At 41.4% G+C, this 18,683-nt stretch overlaps 1 protein-coding gene across 3 annotated transcripts in view; it reads left to right on the top strand.

Annotated features, from left to right (window-relative positions):
* Nucleotides 1-18,323, top strand: part of MB21D2 (Mab-21 domain containing 2) — a 105,167-nt gene extending 86,844 nt beyond the window's left edge. For all 3 annotated transcript variants that reach the window (XM_004278760.4, XM_033403717.2, XM_033403716.2), the window contains one exon: nt 15,274-18,323. In XM_004278760.4, the coding sequence (XP_004278808.1) occupies nt 15,274-16,538 (1,265 nt within the window). In that variant the 3' untranslated portion in view covers nt 16,539-18,323. The remainder of the gene's footprint in view (nt 1-15,273) is intronic.
* The last annotated feature ends 360 nt before the right edge of the window (nt 18,324-18,683 follow it).

The following is an 18,683-nucleotide window of genomic DNA, read 5'->3' as shown; positions in this document are numbered from 1 at the left end:
AAAAAAATCACATGCCCAGACAGCAAGGTAAAAGCCAGTAATATTAACTGACCCAGAGAAGTATGAACAGAATGCTATTTTAAAAAGAAAATTACACTTTCTCAGCATCTGCAAAGTTCCGGAAATTGTATTGGGAGCTTTATGTAACTGTTTCAGGCAAGTCTCATAATAGCCTTGTGAAAGAGGTACTCGTATCCTCATTTTTAATTTTTTTTTTCAAGTGGGGAAACTAAAGTTTCAAAAAGTTCAGTATACTTACCCAAATGTCACAAAGGTAATAAATCATGAAGCTAGGGTTCACATTCAAGCTTTTCTATATCCTAAAATTATGATCTCTCCATCACATCATCCACATTATCTCTTAGGGTATCTTCCTCTTCCATATGCCTCTTTACCTTAAAGCTGTGGAAATTTATCAGTGAATGTATATGACATCCATCCCACTATTTCAAAAGAATTACTGCAAGCAGCACGTGGACACTGGGGAGTCACCGATAAGAAACACTGTATCTGAAACCCAAATGCATTTCGGACTCACTTAGAAAGCATATCAGGAAGATCAGGTATGAATTTTAAAAATTTATATCCAACCTTCAGGCCTTTCTCCAGTCCTTTGGCTTGGAGCCAGTCCGAAACCTTAAAGAAAAAGGAAGGCACGACCTCTAGTGGAAACATGGAAAATGTCCTATGGTTTTGCTCGAGGGTTTCTCCCCAAACCACCCTTCCCCCCTTTTAAAATGAATTTATGGAATTTTTCATCTGAAAGGTACTCTCATGACAAGACTTGGGTCAGTGCACAAATGTCATTTTCGTAACGACCTTAAAATGAGATTTCTACATCTCACAGTCACATCACGCTTGGGTTTGAGTCCTTTAATGACCTCTCTCAAGCTGGCACTACTTTTTAAAAGAATGCTTGTCATTTGGTCTTTTTCCCGCTTTACTAGAAAACCTAATCTCACTGGATTTTTGGAAGGGACACGGTATGCGTATGGGTGTCTGTGTTAAATCCACCGTGTCTAAATTCACCTCCCGGGCAGTTGATAGCTTTGGAGATTGTACGCTTCTGTCTAAACGGTGTGATCTTTGATTTCAAGGACTGAGCTGTGATTGTGCCCATGGCCACAGGTGTATGGCTGGGCTGCCGAGTCATACCCCCCTGACCCACGTACGTGCTCCCGAGCGAGGGTGGTGCTTGGGCAAAGTACCCTTAAGGATTTCGGTCGATTCCACAGTTGCTTTGTCCAAGCTTAAGATTGAACAGAAGACAAAAATCAGCCACTGTCTGATGGGTACAGGGAGTTAGAGGGGTTGAAAAAATAATTGGCAGGAATCTAACAAAAATATATTTTTCATTCAAAGCAAACTGAATAACTTGGAGGTTGGAGAGGTAAATGAGTTCCCCAGGTGTGAGGCATGATAGGTGTCTCATCTTTCCTGAATCTCAATTACTGGCATGTTTCCAAAAGTCCCGCCAAAGTTGTATCTCTCCTGATTTGAAGGGTGGTTAATCTCAGCTCTTGAATGTTTTAAAGTATCACTGGTCCAGTGAACCCCTTCCTCTAACCGGACAGCTCTGCCTTTTCTTGAGTCCATGTAATAAAAGTTCCTGCTTTGAAATTGAGGGAGGGAGCAGGCAGCCTCCACTTTTAAAAGCATTTAAAGATTTGCTAGTTTAAACCACATATGTCTCCTTAGAGATTATGCTTCAGTCCTTCTGGGGTGGGATGGGGGGACCCATATTTTCCCACCGTTTGGTTAGTGACCCCGGCATGGAGTGGAGAGAGCCCTTGACTGAGGGTCAGGACTTCGCGTTTGCTTCTCAGTACCTGTGCCAGGTGCTGTGCTGTGTCACCCTTGCTCTTTGGGCCTTAGCAACATGTTCTGTCCCATGACAGTTGGAGTACAGAACTTTGGAATTCATTTCTGGCCCCAATAATCTATGATTCATTCCCATTCTTTGTGCAGGGTACACACAAGTTCAGCTTCATCCCCTGGAGTCCAAGAGTTACCGAATTGGCAACTGATTCAAACAACATCCTTCAAAAGTATAAAGCTAAAAAAAAAACCAAACAAACCCTTTTATATCTTTCTTAGCCACCATTTTAGTTTACAATCTCTGGCTAGAATATCGAATTTCCCTTTTCATCCTCATACCATTGACTCTTGCTCTAGTTTTTGATGGTTGGAGGAAAAGTAGGTGAAATAAGCCATTTTCAAAGTATCACTTGTGCTTGTCAGCATGAAGAGACTCCCTTTTTGACTTTCTCTTTGACTTTTTTTTTTTTTATTGTGCCAGCCTGGATTTAAAAACACTGCAACAATTTGACCCTCTTTCAAGTGATCTACTCATGCTTCTAAACTGCAAATTTCAACCTCCTGCACAGGGCTTTTTGACTAGTTGTTTTATAAGTCTGACTTCTTTTGATGTGAACATTTTCAAGCCCAAGTATGGTTTCATCCAGTCATTGAAAATAATTATCAGGTAGACAATTGCGTCTCAGAAGTAGATTCAGCTCTTTATTAGTGTGTCAGGCTGTCAGTACTTTTTTCCAGGTCTGTTTTCCTTGGAAATATTTATTTGATCCCCTCGTCCTTCCTTAAATTTTAGGTACGGGTGTAATTGTACTAATCTGAACTTTTGTATGGAATGTTCCAGCTGTATACAGTGGAAAAACTTCTAAGACTTGTTAACTGAGATGTTATTTTTTGAAGTAGCAGATTTTTAGGATGTTACTACTTTGTTGTTTGGAAACTTGATTGAGGGTATTAGTACAATGAAATAACATTTTTTTTTCAAGTTAAATGAAGATAAAGACAATAGAGACAAGGGGGTCATCGCTAATAATAGGTGTTATAACAATATGTTAATGATTAATTACTATTTTTAGGTATCCCATTATTTGAAACTTAAAGACGAATTATTTTCTAGGAATGATGTGTTTGTTTAGCCGGTGTAGTTAAGCAAAGAGGGGCATTTTGTCAGTAACCCAGTCAGTCTAGGTGTAACTCAGACCTCTAGGTGTATCATCCATAGATTGCCCCTGGCAGAGCAAGCTTTACATTTTCAGCCTTTTCTTTCTCCTTCTGCTAACTCTGTAAGAAACAAATTGATAACCTGGTAAAGACCCCAAGTAACACCCCCTTCTTTCTTTCAAAATAATGGTATGTGATCAGACTAGTTTTTAATCTTGTTCAGGCCAAAGAACTCTGTGAATATTTTGTACGCTTATCTTGGCTAGTCACTTAGCTGTCAAGACCCAGCTTCCACGCCTGTACAATGAGAACTCTAGTGTTCTTCACAGCATTATTGCTGGGAACAAATGAGAAAAGGATCTGGGAACTGCAAAGCATCATACAAAGTAAGGCAGTGTTTATTTGGATTATTTATTGATTGAAGCCAGGTTTAAAAAAAATCGATTCCATCTTGGCTCCTGAAATCTTGGAGTGTGTTATTTGTAGTCAGAATGAAACAGTTTTGCAGCAAGAGCGGTGCCTTAAACCTCATACCATCAAAAACTGTTTACTCTGCCTTCTCTCTCCCTTATTCCTGGCACCTGAAGCTTTATTCATGGTTTTTTGTTTTGTTTTGTTTTCATCTCAGCTGCAACCGATGAGAGCTGAAACTGTACTTTGCAACAAGGTCTTGAATATACTCTTAAGAATCGTTTGCCCACCATGTTGCCTGCCCAGACAAAGCATCTTTCAGCCTGGGCTCCACCTAGGTGGAGCACATCAGCTCCCGAATAACCAGATTTCCTCCGGGAGACCAAAAGACAAGGTTTTGAGTCGCTGAGGGCAAATAGGCCCCGGAGTGGTGCTTTAATATAGTCTTATCAAGTCTTAGCCCTTTGCTAAGCCTGTTTCCCTAGAGCTTTCTTTGGAGGATTTTTACGACTTTGGTTCCAAAAACTCTTAGTAAATGAACGGAGTGTGGGCGCCACCTTCTGGCAGTTATTGGGAATTGTTTTATAAGACGGAATCCGTTTATTTACCTGCTCTGTTCTCGGGCATCAAAGGAAAATGCATTGTTATAATCCTTTTTCAAAATCAGGTATTAGATTATTATGATCTTAGCTCACACTGTAATTATATAGTAGCTTTAAAAAATCTCTGGCTAAGGTTGTTGGCTGCAAATTGGTGCTTTGGAAAATGTCCTAGAATTAAATTATTCTCAGGACAAGAGGAGATGCCTTTAGGTAGTTACCATGTAGTTTATTATATAGTCAGCTTATTAACAGGCTCCTAGTTTCTCCCTTCCATCTCTTCTGAGTATGTAATAGGAGTCCCTAGGTTGCAGATATAGTGGCTCTGGGGTCTCTCATCATGTCAGGAAATAACAGTGTCAGACGGACAGTGTCAATCCAAGTATATCACTCTGAAAATTTTCACCCTTGAAGATTCCAGTAAACTCTTGATGTGGTAGCTCACTTGGGAGGTGATTGTGAGAAGCACGACTGTTCATGAGCAGATTCATCTTGTGGGACCCTCTGGGAAGTTGTGTAGAACTCAGAATTGTCCCACCAGAGTCTGGGGAAGCGGGGCACTTGTCTGCTGATTCCTGCCCTCCCCTGCTGTTGGATTAAAGTCAGTTCTCCTGCATGAACTCCCCTGCACTTCCCAGTGGTGCCAGAGCAGAGATGACCCTCAGGCCAAGGAGCAGAATCATTGGCCTTAAGGAGGGAAGTTGCCACAGGAAACCACCTACCGTGGCTGCAGGTGCAGGGCATCAACAGCCTGTCCTACACATACACACTCATGTATTCACGCATATTAGGAAAAAGGTAAAATCAGTGAAGTCAATAATAGTAATAGTAAGTAATCATTTAAAATCTCCTTTAGATATGAAAATGGTGGTTACCGTTTTAAAAGGTTTTGTCAGTTAGACAAGCATTTTGAAGTGTTTTATGGGTGAAATGGTATAATATCTGGGCTTTGCTTTGAAGAACTACAGCCAAAAGTGTGTGAATACATGAGACAAGAATGGCAAGCATAATTGTTGAAGCTGAGTAGTGGGTACGTGGTGATTCATTGTACTGTTATCTCTACATTTCTGTATGTTTGAACATTTCCAAAGTAAACTAATTTTAAGGCAGGACTTTAGCTAGCCAATGAAGTTTTAAAATCCTTTAGCTGGGTCTTTATATAAATTGCAACCATTTTTGAGCTAATGTAGCAAATCTGAGTGTGTCGTGTAGACCACAGCTATACTACTCTACACTGTGGAGTCCCTTTTTAATCAACAGTGACATAGTTTCTCAGGCTGCTGAGTCACAGCGGGCATATCTCTTATTGAGACTCAGGATAACAGGTTATTTAGGTTTGATTTGGGTTTGGGTTGCTTTTTTTTTTTTTTTTTAGAGAAGGCACAGAATTCGTCATGTTTCTTTCCCCGTGGCTCAGTGTGCCTGAGCTGAGTTTTGCACAGAGGAAAAAAGTGACGGTGGTAGATACTGCTGTGTCCACAAATGAAAAAGATTTACAACTCAGTAACAGCTTCTGGCTTTGTGGTTAGTATTTCCCTTGGTAATGATGTTCTCAGCCACTCTCTGTCCCCCCAGTCTAGTAGTAAAAACTTAGGGGATAGGACTTTAAAATTTAGGCTTTGCTGTTGGATTAAAATAAGCAAATTAAACTATGCATCTGAATATATAGGAACATTTTCAGAGTTTGTCTTGGGGGGACTGAAAGAATTCCAAGGATTCCCTTGGAATTAAAATACTTGTGGAATGCTCTTTCAGAATTGTCTGAGTTAAATATGCAGCACACATACATGCATGCACACATGGCTGTGTGTCGCAGCACTAGATACTCACTTTTTTAAAAAATAAAGAAGTCATTTATAATCTTGTCTTTCCTATAATCTTTGACCCATTTTGCTTATAATACTTCATTTCCCAGGGACTGCTAAAATGAGCTTTTAATCTGCTTTAAAAATCATTTTACTCCAAAATAGAATTTGTTTTATTTTTGGACAGAGAAATAAGCTTCCACTAACTGTTTCTTACAGTGTTTCATGTGTCAATTTTAAAGGTCCAAAGATATTAAATTATTTATCCTCTCAGGAGAGCCCATTTAATGCTGGAAAGCATCACTGGGATAGTGAAAAGAGTATGGAGTGAACCTGAATTTTCATCCCATTTCAGTTTTTATGGCCATGAACAATTTATTCGACTTATTTATCTTGATTTCCTCATCTGTAAAATGGGGACAGGATGACCTACTTCCAAGTGCCAAGAGGATAGAAGGAAAAGACATAGGTGAGACATTCAGCCTATGCCTTAATGCATAGTAGATCCAATCAATGTTTGTGCCCTTCTCAGAGAGCCCTTGACATGAGATGTACATACTTTGAAAGTGTGCTTTGTAAAGTCAGTCCTTCTTTTGTTCTGATGTGTGTTACTGCTACTACTGTGATCTCTTCTTTTAAAATCGGTGGAGTTGGTTGGGGGATTGTGATAGCAGCTGGGTTGCAGATTAGAAATGACAGAGTAAAACAGATGAGAGGGAAGAACAGCCTCCTCCACTGGAACATAATAAATACTCCCCTGGATTTCTTCCTGCACCTGTTATGGGGCCCACATTGCACGGTCGTCGGTGGCTACAGCAGTCTACATGGTATCTTCAGTAGGAGGAGGCTTTGGTGTTAGGCAGCCACCTTGAAGGACACCTATACTCAGACCCCATCCCATGTTAGTATTTTTAGTCATCACCCCCTGCTGAAAATGCTGATTGGTCATTTCTTGGGACAGGAAATGTACTCCCTCCACAGGCAGCCTTGCTAGAAGATTCTACTAGATAGATGAGCCTTTCATTTACCGATGACACTGATTTTTTTTTTTTCTCTCTGTACACCTTCTACTTATTGGAGTCCTAAAGTCCGTTTCTCCTTTACCAGGACAACTCATCACATATTTGAAGATGGATCTCATGGTCTTCTTGAATTTTTCATTCTCCAGGCAAAACAATTTGCAGTCCTCTTCCTCCCCTTCTATGTTTTGGCTAGGACCTTTATTCACTTCCTTCAGAGTTATTATCTCAGCTTATAATTATATGTTCATTAGTGTGTGCTTGTTTGGTTAGTGTGGGGGTTGTTCATTCTGCTTATCAAATATTTCTGGCTCTCTGCTTTCCCAGCATGAGGTAGAACTGCAGTTTCTTCCCTGGGGTTGGATGGGACTAGTTTTGGCCAGTGATGTGTGAATGAAAATGACATATGTCCTTCCCAGGCCAAGGCGTTTAGCTGCCGGAAAGAGATCCCCCCAGGGCTTCCTTTTCCTCCAGTAGAGGGCCTGTGAGTTTCTAGATGCGGGGTACTGTAGCCACCTGGGTCCTGGATGAAGGAAAGAAGAGCCCTAGCCAGCAACCTCTGATGGTCACGTTGCCTGAATGAAAAATAAGACTTTGTTGTTTGAAGTCACTGAGGTTTTAGGTTTGTTACTCAGCATATTCACATCTCTCCTGATTGATACAAATGTAACTGACACAAATGTAACTGGCTTTCTCACTCCACATAAGGACCATGCAGTGGGGACTGTGTGTTTCTTTTCACTGTTGTGTCTTCAGTATCTGGCATAGTACTGCGTCAGAGGAGGCACTGATACTTATGGGTCACATGCATGAATAAATCAAACCCCAATTTTGAATCCCACCACCATCCTTGCAATTTCCCAGACTTGGCCTCCTTCATTATTCCTCTTCTAAAATATAGAGCCTACCCCCTGCCCATCAAACCCAGACTTCCAGTTTCAGAGTGCTTAAGTAGTTGGCATATACATCCCCAAATGAGAAAGGAATACAAACCAGATTCAGCTGGGTCACAGGCTGAAGGAGGGTACATTTGACTTAATGCTGATCTCCATTAGAAGCTTCTTGCTGCTTCTGAAGATCAGGAGAGAGGTAATCTGGTCATCACTGGCATATTTCTGTATCCTTATGATACTGTATTGGCATCACTCTTACTTTTCACCTGCTACTGTTTTTATCTTTCAAGAATGAGCCTTCTAAAATGGTCACTCCTTTTGTAAACTAACAACCGATCTTTCATGCCCTGTTGTAGCTGTAGGCGACTGCTAGGTGGGGCTAATGAGACACTCCTTTGAGTCTTGCCAATAAGTCTTGATTGGCAGAAACCATGAGTTTTTAAACTATCCTAAGAACTAAAAGGAGGAAAAGGCAAGACTTATTGGATGGGAAAAATATTTTGCTAATGTGGGCACATGCCCAGAACCCTCTCTTTATCGACTGCCAAGTGAGTACCAGACCACACACTAAGTAATTTGGTGTGCATTTTCTTGTTTTAACCCCATGGCCACCCAGCAAACTTTTTTTTTTTTTTTCGGTACTCAGGCATCTCACTGTTGTGGCCTCTCCCGTTGCGGAGCACAGGCTCCAGACACGCAGACTCAGTGGCCATGGCTCACGGGCCCAGCCGCTCCGCGGCATGTGGGATCTTCCCGGACTGGGGCACGAACCCGTGTCCCCTGCATCGGCAGGCGGACTCTCAACCACTGCGCCACCAGGGAAGCCCCCCCCAGCAAACTTTTAATTGTTATTCCCCAATGTCATTTAAGGAAACTGTTTAATTAGGTTGGTCCTGGATGAATCGGACTTGAGTCCAGGTCTGACTCATGTTCATTCTGTTCAAAATAGCTTAGTAAACTTTGCCAAAGCCCACCAATTTTTAGAACTTGAGTTTTAATTTTTAAGAAAGAAAATAATGAAAGATTAGACAGGCTTTTTTTTTTCTCCAACCTGACTTTTGGATGATTTTATAGAGATATGCTGGTAGTATTTTCTGTTACATTATATGGCAAATCTCATGATTCCCAATTTGTGACTGATGATGTGGTCAAGTTGACGGAGCTAAATGATGCACCCAACCCACAGTTGCCTTCTAATCCCAAAGTCTGTATTAGCCCCTGCAGTAGTAAAACCTTGACTGCAGGAGCTCATAGACCGTTGACTGCGAGAGCATCTTTCATTTACTGACACTTTTTGCCAATTACTGTGCCAGGTGTTATTATCTCATTAAGGAGGGACAATAAGCCATGAATACAACCCACTATGATTATAGGTGTAGAAAGTGCTAGGGTGAGAATTCAGATCAAGGTCCTTCACAGGGGTGTGTAGGTTGTTCATTTTGCAGGGCACTTGTTCTGAGGGAACACGAAAGGGCTGGAATCCAGCCCGCCTTCTACTGGCCAGGCTGTGCACCATGCTACCCGATGGCAGCCACTAGAGGAGGCATCCCTGGGCTAGCTTCAGTCTGGGTGCGGCTGGAGGAGAGGATGCTCCATTCGTTTCCCTTCATCTAACATGTTTTGTAGGCCTTACACGTGCTTAGAGGCTTTCGATAGATTATCAGCTCTGTGGAATAGGAGTTGTTTGGCCAAGCCAGTTTTATAGATGGTGGAGAAAGGGAAGACTATATGGGGAAAATGAACTAAATATCTACAGTGTGCTTAGACATTTCATATCAACCCTAGAAGTGCGGTTTTATGGTTTTATTTGTTCATTTTGAATAGATGAGGAATTGGAAGCTCAGAAAGGTTAAATAACTTGTCAGACTTACTTAAGTAGTAAATGACAAAACCAGTATTCAAACCCAAGCCTGTCTTGCTCTGACTCCAGTGTTCTCGCAGACATTATTAGTGTCAAGATGCGAAAAGGTCAAGGAAGACTTCTTTGAGGAGGCATCTTTTGAATCAGTCCTGTTACTATATATATTTGGTCAATAGGTTATTACCATACGTGAATTAATCAGGTCTCTAAAAAGTTTAAATAACATTACCTGCAGTTGTCTCAGAAGTTATGCCAAATAAAACAGACTCTTTGACTTATGAAACATACTATAAAATTTTTAATATTAATGATCACTCAGCAGATAATTGAAAAGCTAGGAAGCTCCACTGGTGTCTTGCTTCTGTATTTCCTGTGTCTTATAGTGTATTTGGGAATATGGGTAGCTTCTTGTAAGACAGGTCAGGTGCATCCTGCCTTCTGATAAATGTGGATGATGGGGCATGTTCTGCTGACGGTCCAAGGTCACACGAAAGCTGTGACCAACAAAAGTGCAAAGCTGGCACTTGGCCTTGAGACCTTTGCTACTTTCCTTCCCAGCCATTCTACGTTCATGTCAAGTCGGGTCATTGTCATAGGGAGAACAGTGTGCATTTGCCACTCTGACCCTCACAACAAATATGGGAATTAAAGGCAATGCTGTGACTCTGTCCCCAGGGCTGTGTGACCTTGAATGAGTTATTTCTCCTCTCTGAACTCAGTTTTTCACCTATAAAGTGAGGGACTTCATATAGATGATTTCTGGCTGTGAATAAAGAAAATGAAAAAACTTTCCCCAATTTGAAGTCATTAAAAATCTCATAGATTGGTGACTTTTTTAGAAGAAGATGGCCATGCCTACTTTTTAGAATATTGCTCAGACTATCAAATAAGTTTGACAAAAATATTTGAAACATAGATGATAATATTTTTACAGGAAGGTTTATATTGTTTATTAACAGCTAAGGAGACTGCTACCCTAAGGGAATGTGTCAAAATCCCAGAAGGACTTTGCAAAATCATCCCATTCTGTACCTTTCCTACTATTAAGGATCAGTGCCATAAAGGCACTGTTATTGGTGTTTCACATGAGTTGAGGTGAAAAAGGTAATACTTTTTTTATGAAGCAATGAATATTATTGAGATATTCGGGTCTTTTTTATCTACATAGAAATCTTTTTTATATACATAGTCAAAGATATAGAGAGAGATAAAATGTATTCTGTAGCTTTAATTACAAGACGTAAAAGTTTTCTCTTTTTGATAGATCTTTATCTCTTCAACATAGTTAAGAATTGATTTTTTTAAAGCAATCTATATAAGTACTAATTTCACTTATCCATTTACTAATTGAGTTCTCATAGATGTACTTGAGGGAAGCTGTGAAGATGGGAGAGGACAAATGATACTTAGTTCTTGTGCTCTGGTGTCAGCCAGCTGGCATTATACGTTTGAGTGATGGGAATTAGTAATCTGAATTCAACAGAATGTGATAAAGTTTTGTTCTCTAGAATACAAGAGAGTCCAGGACAGACTTCAGTTTTTCACTTGATGTTCTGAAGGCAGTCAGCAAAGAACTAAGTGGATGATAGGGAACTCATTCCTTAAACTTGGGGCCCCAGTACCTAAAACAGTAGTTTTAAGGTCTTCATAAGTAGATACTACGAAATAAACTGAAATCAAGGAATCAGTTACAGGAAGGGAGGCTGGGAGGCACTTTTGCTTTGTGTTTTTAAGAGCAAACATATGCCAGTTCTTTCCTGAAAAGAAGAGACCCGCCCAGGGGAATAAGCTACTTCTCCACCTCTCCTTTTCTCTGCTGCTAACAAGCTCAATGGTGTGTGTTCAACCTTTCTTTTGTTCCCACTGTTTCCAATAATTTACTAATAGCTAAACAGCCAGAGGCACTTGATATCACACAAATCTCCTGTAATTACACAAAAAAACCTTAGATCAGTTCAGAGATGGCATCTGTTGGAACTAATGCCTACAGCCAAAGTGTACAGTAGAATTTTTTTTCCCTCTCAGACCCTGCCTGTGTTTTAGTTGCCTGGCAACCCATCTGGGATGACAGCTAACGTCAGCTGATTTTTACTTAAACTTAGCCCAGGAAAGTTTTCAAGGAGGGCCTTTGAGTTTGTGCAGTTCTGGGGAAGGCTCCAATTTGTGCTACCAAATAATCTGTAAAACTGTAGACTAATGGGCTCAGGCGGGCTAAATGTAAATGTGGAGGTCTCAGGGGATCTGCTTCCGGAACAGTGTGACCTTAGGGATTTTGTTTCTAACTCTTAGGAGCTTAGCAAATGAGCTTCAGCTATATTCTCACTACTGCTCAAGTTCTGTCTGCCGTTTTTAAAGGAATAAGAAATGTCCAACATTATCCTAACCCCTGAATATTAGAATTTAGCCAAATACTTTATACGGCTCTTTTGAAAGAAGGGTCAACATTTTAGGTGCATAAGCAGCAATTGGGAGGAAAGAGGAATATTCTAACAAGTGAAAATATGTTAAAACTTCTTCTTTAATCCAGTAGAGGGCAGAAAGGAATTTTAGCTTTTTTTCTCACCTGTAATTATCGGAACAAAACTGTGGCAATCCAAGGCAAAGTTCAGTGACACGTTTGTAAACAAGTTATCCCCAGCCCATTACTACACATGTTATTCTGGTTGTGTAGACAGGTTCTGGCTAGTGTGCTCAGAGCCAGTTGGATCCTGTCTAGGAGAAAAAGATGTATATAATTTTGAGTTATTTATGCCCAAGAGGGGACAATTACGTAGTGCCCATATAACAATACTACTGATCAATTCAGATCTTATTTACTACTTACAACCCAGCATGTCATGGTTTTCCCCAGGTGTGTTTGGGGCGCTCCAGATGCTGGAATGAAACAATATATGAAATAATGAGTAAATTATTTCAAGATCAAATGTTTCCTTTTGAAAGTATCTGTACCTCCACGTGAGCCTGTAAAATAGTAAAAGTGATTTTCGCCACCTGCTCGGGATTCTGAAAGTTCCATCTTATCCTCTTAGAGCAACAGCCAAAACTTGTGGTGGTAGGAGCTATTACTTTGTAAAGATGAGGTTGATACTGAAACACGATGACAACTGAGAAAAGAATCTTTTTCTCGGTGTTACAATTTCCACACTGGTTGCTGTCTGGCTTTTAAAAACCACTTTTAAAAGGAAAATAAATTGTTCACTGCTGATTTGTAGTGAAGGCTGCTTGGGTTAGTATGTAGTGTTTTAGATTGGGTTCCTCAGGGAGCAGCCCCTGAGATGGAGTGAGGATATTTACAAAGGAGCACCCTTGGGATCTGCACCTGTGCAAGGGAGGGGGCGGAAGCAGGGTCAGGCGGAGGGAGAAGTGTGGTGTCCTTCTCAGCGGGCCCCAGTGGGAACTCTGGGTGCCGGGACTCATCAGAGTACCCTGAACTGGGTCACTTCCACACTGATTGGTTACGGGATGTTTACCTCCTACCCTAACCACAGCCCACGGTCTTAGTTGTGGTGGCTCTTTGAGGTCAAACCATCCTTGAGGGATAGGCACTGACAGCCTCAGCAGCTGAGACACGAAGTCTTTATTGAAGAGGGATCTGGGTGCCCCATCACAGCACAGCGAGCGTGAGAAACAGCACCCCCCCAAAAAAAAATCGGGTACACTGAATTCTCTTTCTGATGAATTGTTGATTCTTTAATGCTGGATAACTTATTGATTGCTTTAAAAAGAAAGTGATCGTTCGCTCTTTGTTGTTTGGAAAATAGGATTTTAAAGAATGAAAAAGAGCACATTTTTATCAGAGTGTCAGATTCTGAAATATAGTGGGAGCATAGACACATATACATGGTTTATTTATTTGCATTGGTATTGCCTTATGAATAAAAAACTATGCTGATTAAAAGTAACTACAATGACTAATGGAATCATAATTTGTGGTCATTCTTTTCGATCTTTCAGGAAAAGTTGTTAAATAAGTCACGGAGTGATGCTGGTAGTTTGTCAGATAATGAAGCACAGGTAAATCGGTAATAAAAAGACAGGAAGCAGGGAAGGTAAATTTGTATGTTGGTCGTGGAACAGTCATTTCCGTCTCGCCTTTATGTATTTCATATTTAAGCCTATTAATTTCATCTGTTTGTTCCTTTGTCATTCAGTCATAGCTTCAATTGTGTGCCTGCTGGGAGCAGACCCCTGTGGCTGCTTCATACATCTTTGAGACATGGTTCTCACTCTCAAAGAGCTCATAATATCATCCCTAAAAGTCACATTTGTTCTATCACCACCAATCTCATTAGAAAAGTATACAATTTGGGAAGATGTTAAGTTTATGGTGCAGGAGATAAGTTTTCTAAAATAATGCTTTTTTCCTGAAAGGTCTGATGTTTTCATTGGCAATAAATATCTCAGTTGTTTTTGTGAAGTCAGTCTTAATTTGTTCAGTTTTTAAGAAAATGTCTGTTGCATACTGAAGTCTAAATACCCATAGTTTATATGTAATTCTTTAAATTAAAAATGGCGTTCCATGAAGAAAGCAGCTCAATTAGCCTCCAACTCAAACATGAGTGCTTTTCTTGAAGACAGAGTTTGTATTTCAGCATGCAGCAGAAGTGCCTTATGGTTACTTCCTATTTTGTCACATAAAAAGGAGGTTTGAAAGTTGGGATTCAACAAAATTAATCAGTTTTCTTTTCCATTAAGGATTTTAAGTGAAACTGGATTATTACTAATTTTTATTTTTTTATTTTTTGCGGTACTCAGGCCTCTCACTGTTGTGGCCTCTCCCGTTGCGGAGCACAGGCTCCGGACGCGCAGGCTCAGCGGCCATGGCTCACGGGCCCAGCCGCTCCGCGGCATGTGGGATCTTCCCGGACCGGGGCACGAACCCGTGTCCCCTGCATCGGCAGGTGGACTCTCAACCACTGCGCCACCCGGGAAGCCCTGTTACTAATTTTTAAATGCTAGTGCATGCCAATAAAAAAGAATCAAATGACTGTTAGTACAGTTGGTGCCACTGTCTTGACTAATGCTAAGGCACCAGCAATTTTGCCCTCCTTTACTTTTGTACCATTAAATGTCAGCTCAAGTGTCAACACAGTAAAAAGGCAAATAATGTATTAGTATTATGAAAGGAGTCATGACCTCACTGTCCTCTGAAAGTGTCTTACTTTCAGTGTCCACAGCCCACATTGAGAATCATCGGAACAGAGGAAAGTTAAGCAGGGTGAGGATGTGGGGGAGAGAGACGGCTTTGGCAAGAGATGGAAGAGCCAGGCGTTATATGATGGCAGCAGAGATGGAGAACAGGGAAGGAACAAGAAATGTCGCAGAGGCTATATAGATAAGATTTGGCAGTAGAAAGGCAAGTAAGACTTGAAACTTACTAAGGTTTTTCAGCCTGGGTGACTGAGTGGATGGCAGTGCCATTAACCGAGGTGATGACTGGGGGAAGAGGAGCCCTGGTTTATGATTGAAAATGATACTGCTTTCACCATGAGAGAAGAACCTGCATAATTCTCCCATTTGGAAAAGGATGGATTCTAGCACTGATGAAAATGAACAACGTACTGTTGGCTGGGTCTGTGCAGCAGCCTAAGATCTGGTTTTGTATTGATAACGAATAGTGGCTCTTAGAAGCTCAGCACATTCTCGATTGATGCATAAGACTCTTGTATCTGTGCTTCCTGTAACAGTGTTTTCTCCTTCTGTTTTTAGGAATGGTGCAAAAGCTGGACCAAAAACTTCCGGTGGCCAATGAGTATCTATTGCTTTCTGGAGGAGTCCGGGAAGGCGTGGTAGACCTGGACTTAGATGAGCTTAATGTCTATGCCCGAGGGACTGACTATGACATGGACTTCACTCTTCTGGTGCCAGCCCTGAAGCTTCACGACCGTAATCAGCCTGTGACGCTGGATATGCGCCATTCAGCCTTGTGCCACTCCTGGCTGAGCCTTCGGCTCTTTGACGAGGGGACGATCAGTAAGTGGAAAGACTGTTGCACCATCGTCGATCACATCAATGGTGCCACCAACTACTTCTTCTCCCCAACCAAAGTGGCTGACTGGTTCTATGACTCCATCAGCATCGTCCTGTCAGAGATACAGAAGAAACCCCAGCGAGGGATGCCAAAGGTGGAAAAGGTAGAAAAGAATGGGACCATCATCTCCATCATTCTGGGTGTGGGGAGCAGTCGCATGTTGTACGATATCGTCCCAGTGGTCTCTTTCAAGGGTTGGCCGGCAGTGGCCCAGAGCTGGCTCATGGAGAACCACTTTTGGGATGGGAAGATCACCGAGGAAGAAGTCATCAGTGGGTTTTACCTGGTGCCTGCTTGCTCCTACAAGGGAAAGAAGGACAATGAGTGGCGGCTGTCCTTTGCCAGGAGTGAGGTGCAGTTGAAGAAGTGCATCTCCAGCAGCCTCATGCAGGCCTACCAGGCCTGCAAAGCCATCATCATTAAACTCCTGTCCCGGCCCAAGGCTATCAGCCCCTATCACCTGCGGAGCATGATGCTCTGGGCCTGCGACAGACTTCCTGCCAACTATTTGGCCCAAGAAGACTATGCAGCCCACTTTTTGCTGGGCCTCATTGATGACCTGCAACACTGTCTGGTCAACAAGATGTGTCCCAATTACTTCATCCCGCAGTGCAACATGCTGGAGCACCTGTCCGAGGAGACGGTCATGCTCCACGCGCGGAAGCTCTCCTCCGTCCGCTCAGACCCGGCGGAGCACTTGCGCACCGCCATCGAGCACGTCAAGGCAGCCAACCGGCTGACACTGGAGCTCCAGAGACGAGGGAGCACCACTACCATCCCCTCCCCGCAGTCCGACGGAGGGGACCCCAACCAGCCCGATGACCGTCTGGCCAAAAAACTGCAGCAACTAGTGACTGAGAACCCGGGGAAGTCGATCTCCGTCTTCATTAACCCTGATGATGTGACAAGGCCCCATTTCAGAATTGATGATAAATTTTTCTGAGCGTTTTTGCTGCCTTTTTTTCCCCTCTGGTTCTAAAACTCTCATAATATGTAGTGTGGTTTGTGATGCCGTCTTTCTGTTTTTTACATATCCAGCCTAGGTTGGATCTGTTAAGAACACATTTTAAGTTTCCTGGTTCTGCAGGATGGTGCAGGCTCTGAAACAGTATATTACTATTTCATATTCTGCCTCTGATTTTGTTGTTTACTTTTTGTAGTTATTACACATTGTTTTGGTGTTTGGTTTTGTTTTTGTTAAGGAGAACTTGAGCCATAGATGAAAATACCCATGAATTCTCTCACTTTTTTCTGTTTCATACTTTGTGCTTTCATACTTTTGTTCATGGGAGTGGGGAAACAAATCTCTTTCTCATGCTTCAGGATTCTCTTATTTTTTGTTTTCCTTTTATTGTCTTTATTTTTTTTAATGAGCGTTCATCACCACAGATATTTGAAAATCATCTGAACCTGGGAACTACCTGGTACGTTAGTTGGATTTATTTCTTTCGACCAGTGGCCAGGGTATTTTCTCCCTCTCTGCCAAACAATGTAGACTTTGGAAGTGGTAATGCTATAAATTGTGTTTGGAGCAACTTCATTGAATGTAATTGTCCTTAAATCAGAACTTTGGATGGTTTGGAAGGGTGTCTTTGACAACTTTCCAAATAGAATTAAGGTTTCCAAATGGTAGTTTTAGTGTGTGTAATTATTTGAAGCCTTATTTAAATCCTATTAAAGAATATACCATTATAATTGTTATTTGCACTAATGAGATTTTTGCCATTGTCGGAGTTCCAATGCGTGTATTTCAATATAAATTGACATCCACTGTTGAAATGCTATCATTTCTTCATTTAGCCCATTTGTCTTCATCAACAGAATGATTCTTTGTATTTGTTTAGTTCTTTAATTGTGGGGTCCTGTTTTGCCCTCCTTGATATTCCTGGTTCCTATCTTACTGAGAAATTTTTAAAGCTTTATATCTGCTAAGTGACTTTATCTGAAGCTGGGGAAAGTACATGCTTGATAAAGTAGTTGTCTTTGTATGTACAGTTGATCCTTGAACAACACGGGTTTAAACTGCGTGGGTTCACTTATACACGGATTTTTTCCACTAAATGTGTTAGTTGAATGTATGGATTTGGAATCGTGAATAGAAGGTCAACTGTAAAGTTATATGTGGCTATTCAACCTCACAGGGGTCGGTGCCGCTGACCCCCGCATTATTCATGGGTCAACTGTATTTCTTTTGACATTAAAGAGGTAAGCTTTTTTGTAAAGTCTCTTTGCTTCTACTGAGAGTTTTGAGGAAAACTGGAAGGAAAAATTAATATCAATCCCCACAAAGAAGATACCATGCCTGTTCAAAAGCAGATTTTTCTATAGAGCAGGAACCAGGAGATAACTGTGGGTGGCAGCCTTGGTGTAGAGGTGTCCTGTCTTCATGAATGAAATTACTTGCCAGGTTTAGGTGCTGCAAGGCATCGATCGGCTCCCTGTTTTGGTATGAACTCATGGCAAACTGTAGTGTTTGGGAGGTCAGGGGCCTGCCGATCTCTCAAAGGATGACCGTGATGTCTACTATTGGAAAGGTCAAGCAACATTTTGATTTTGATCCTGAATGTCCAGTCTCACGGGTTGGATTTTGGCCGATTGAAATTAGGCATATACGGTCTTGGTTTTTGCATGGGAATTCTTGTAATGCTTATAAATGAAAATGAAATCATTCAACCATCTTAAGTCAAACAAAAATAATAATAATAAAAGAAACATACTGGCCTTGGAATTTTGTTGTTGTTTGTTAGTTTGTAATCTGGAAACTATTTCCTTGTTAGTAATCCCAACAGTAATTTTCAGTAGATATAGCCCTGGGCTTGCTGTTGTCTTTCAGGCCAGATGTCTATGTAGTGAACAACCAGTATTCATTCTTCCCTTTCTCCAGTTTTCCTACTAGTATCTACCTATCCTCCATATAACGTGTCCTTCTTGGGAAATGACTTAATCCCCAGCTTCAGACATGCACCCTGATTGGTGTAGGCCAATCAAAATAACCATTTTCCTGGCCACAGTCATTAGTTAGGGATTGGGCATACAATGTCAGCTGCTCCATTCGGGGACGTGCTCAGGATTCTAGCTTGGGATGCTG

This window comes from Orcinus orca, chromosome 5 (genome assembly GCF_937001465.1).
Source record: "Orcinus orca chromosome 5, mOrcOrc1.1, whole genome shotgun sequence".
NCBI classification, from domain to species: Eukaryota; Metazoa; Chordata; class Mammalia; order Artiodactyla; family Delphinidae; genus Orcinus; species Orcinus orca.
This window is presented reverse-complemented; position numbering and strand designations above follow the sequence as displayed.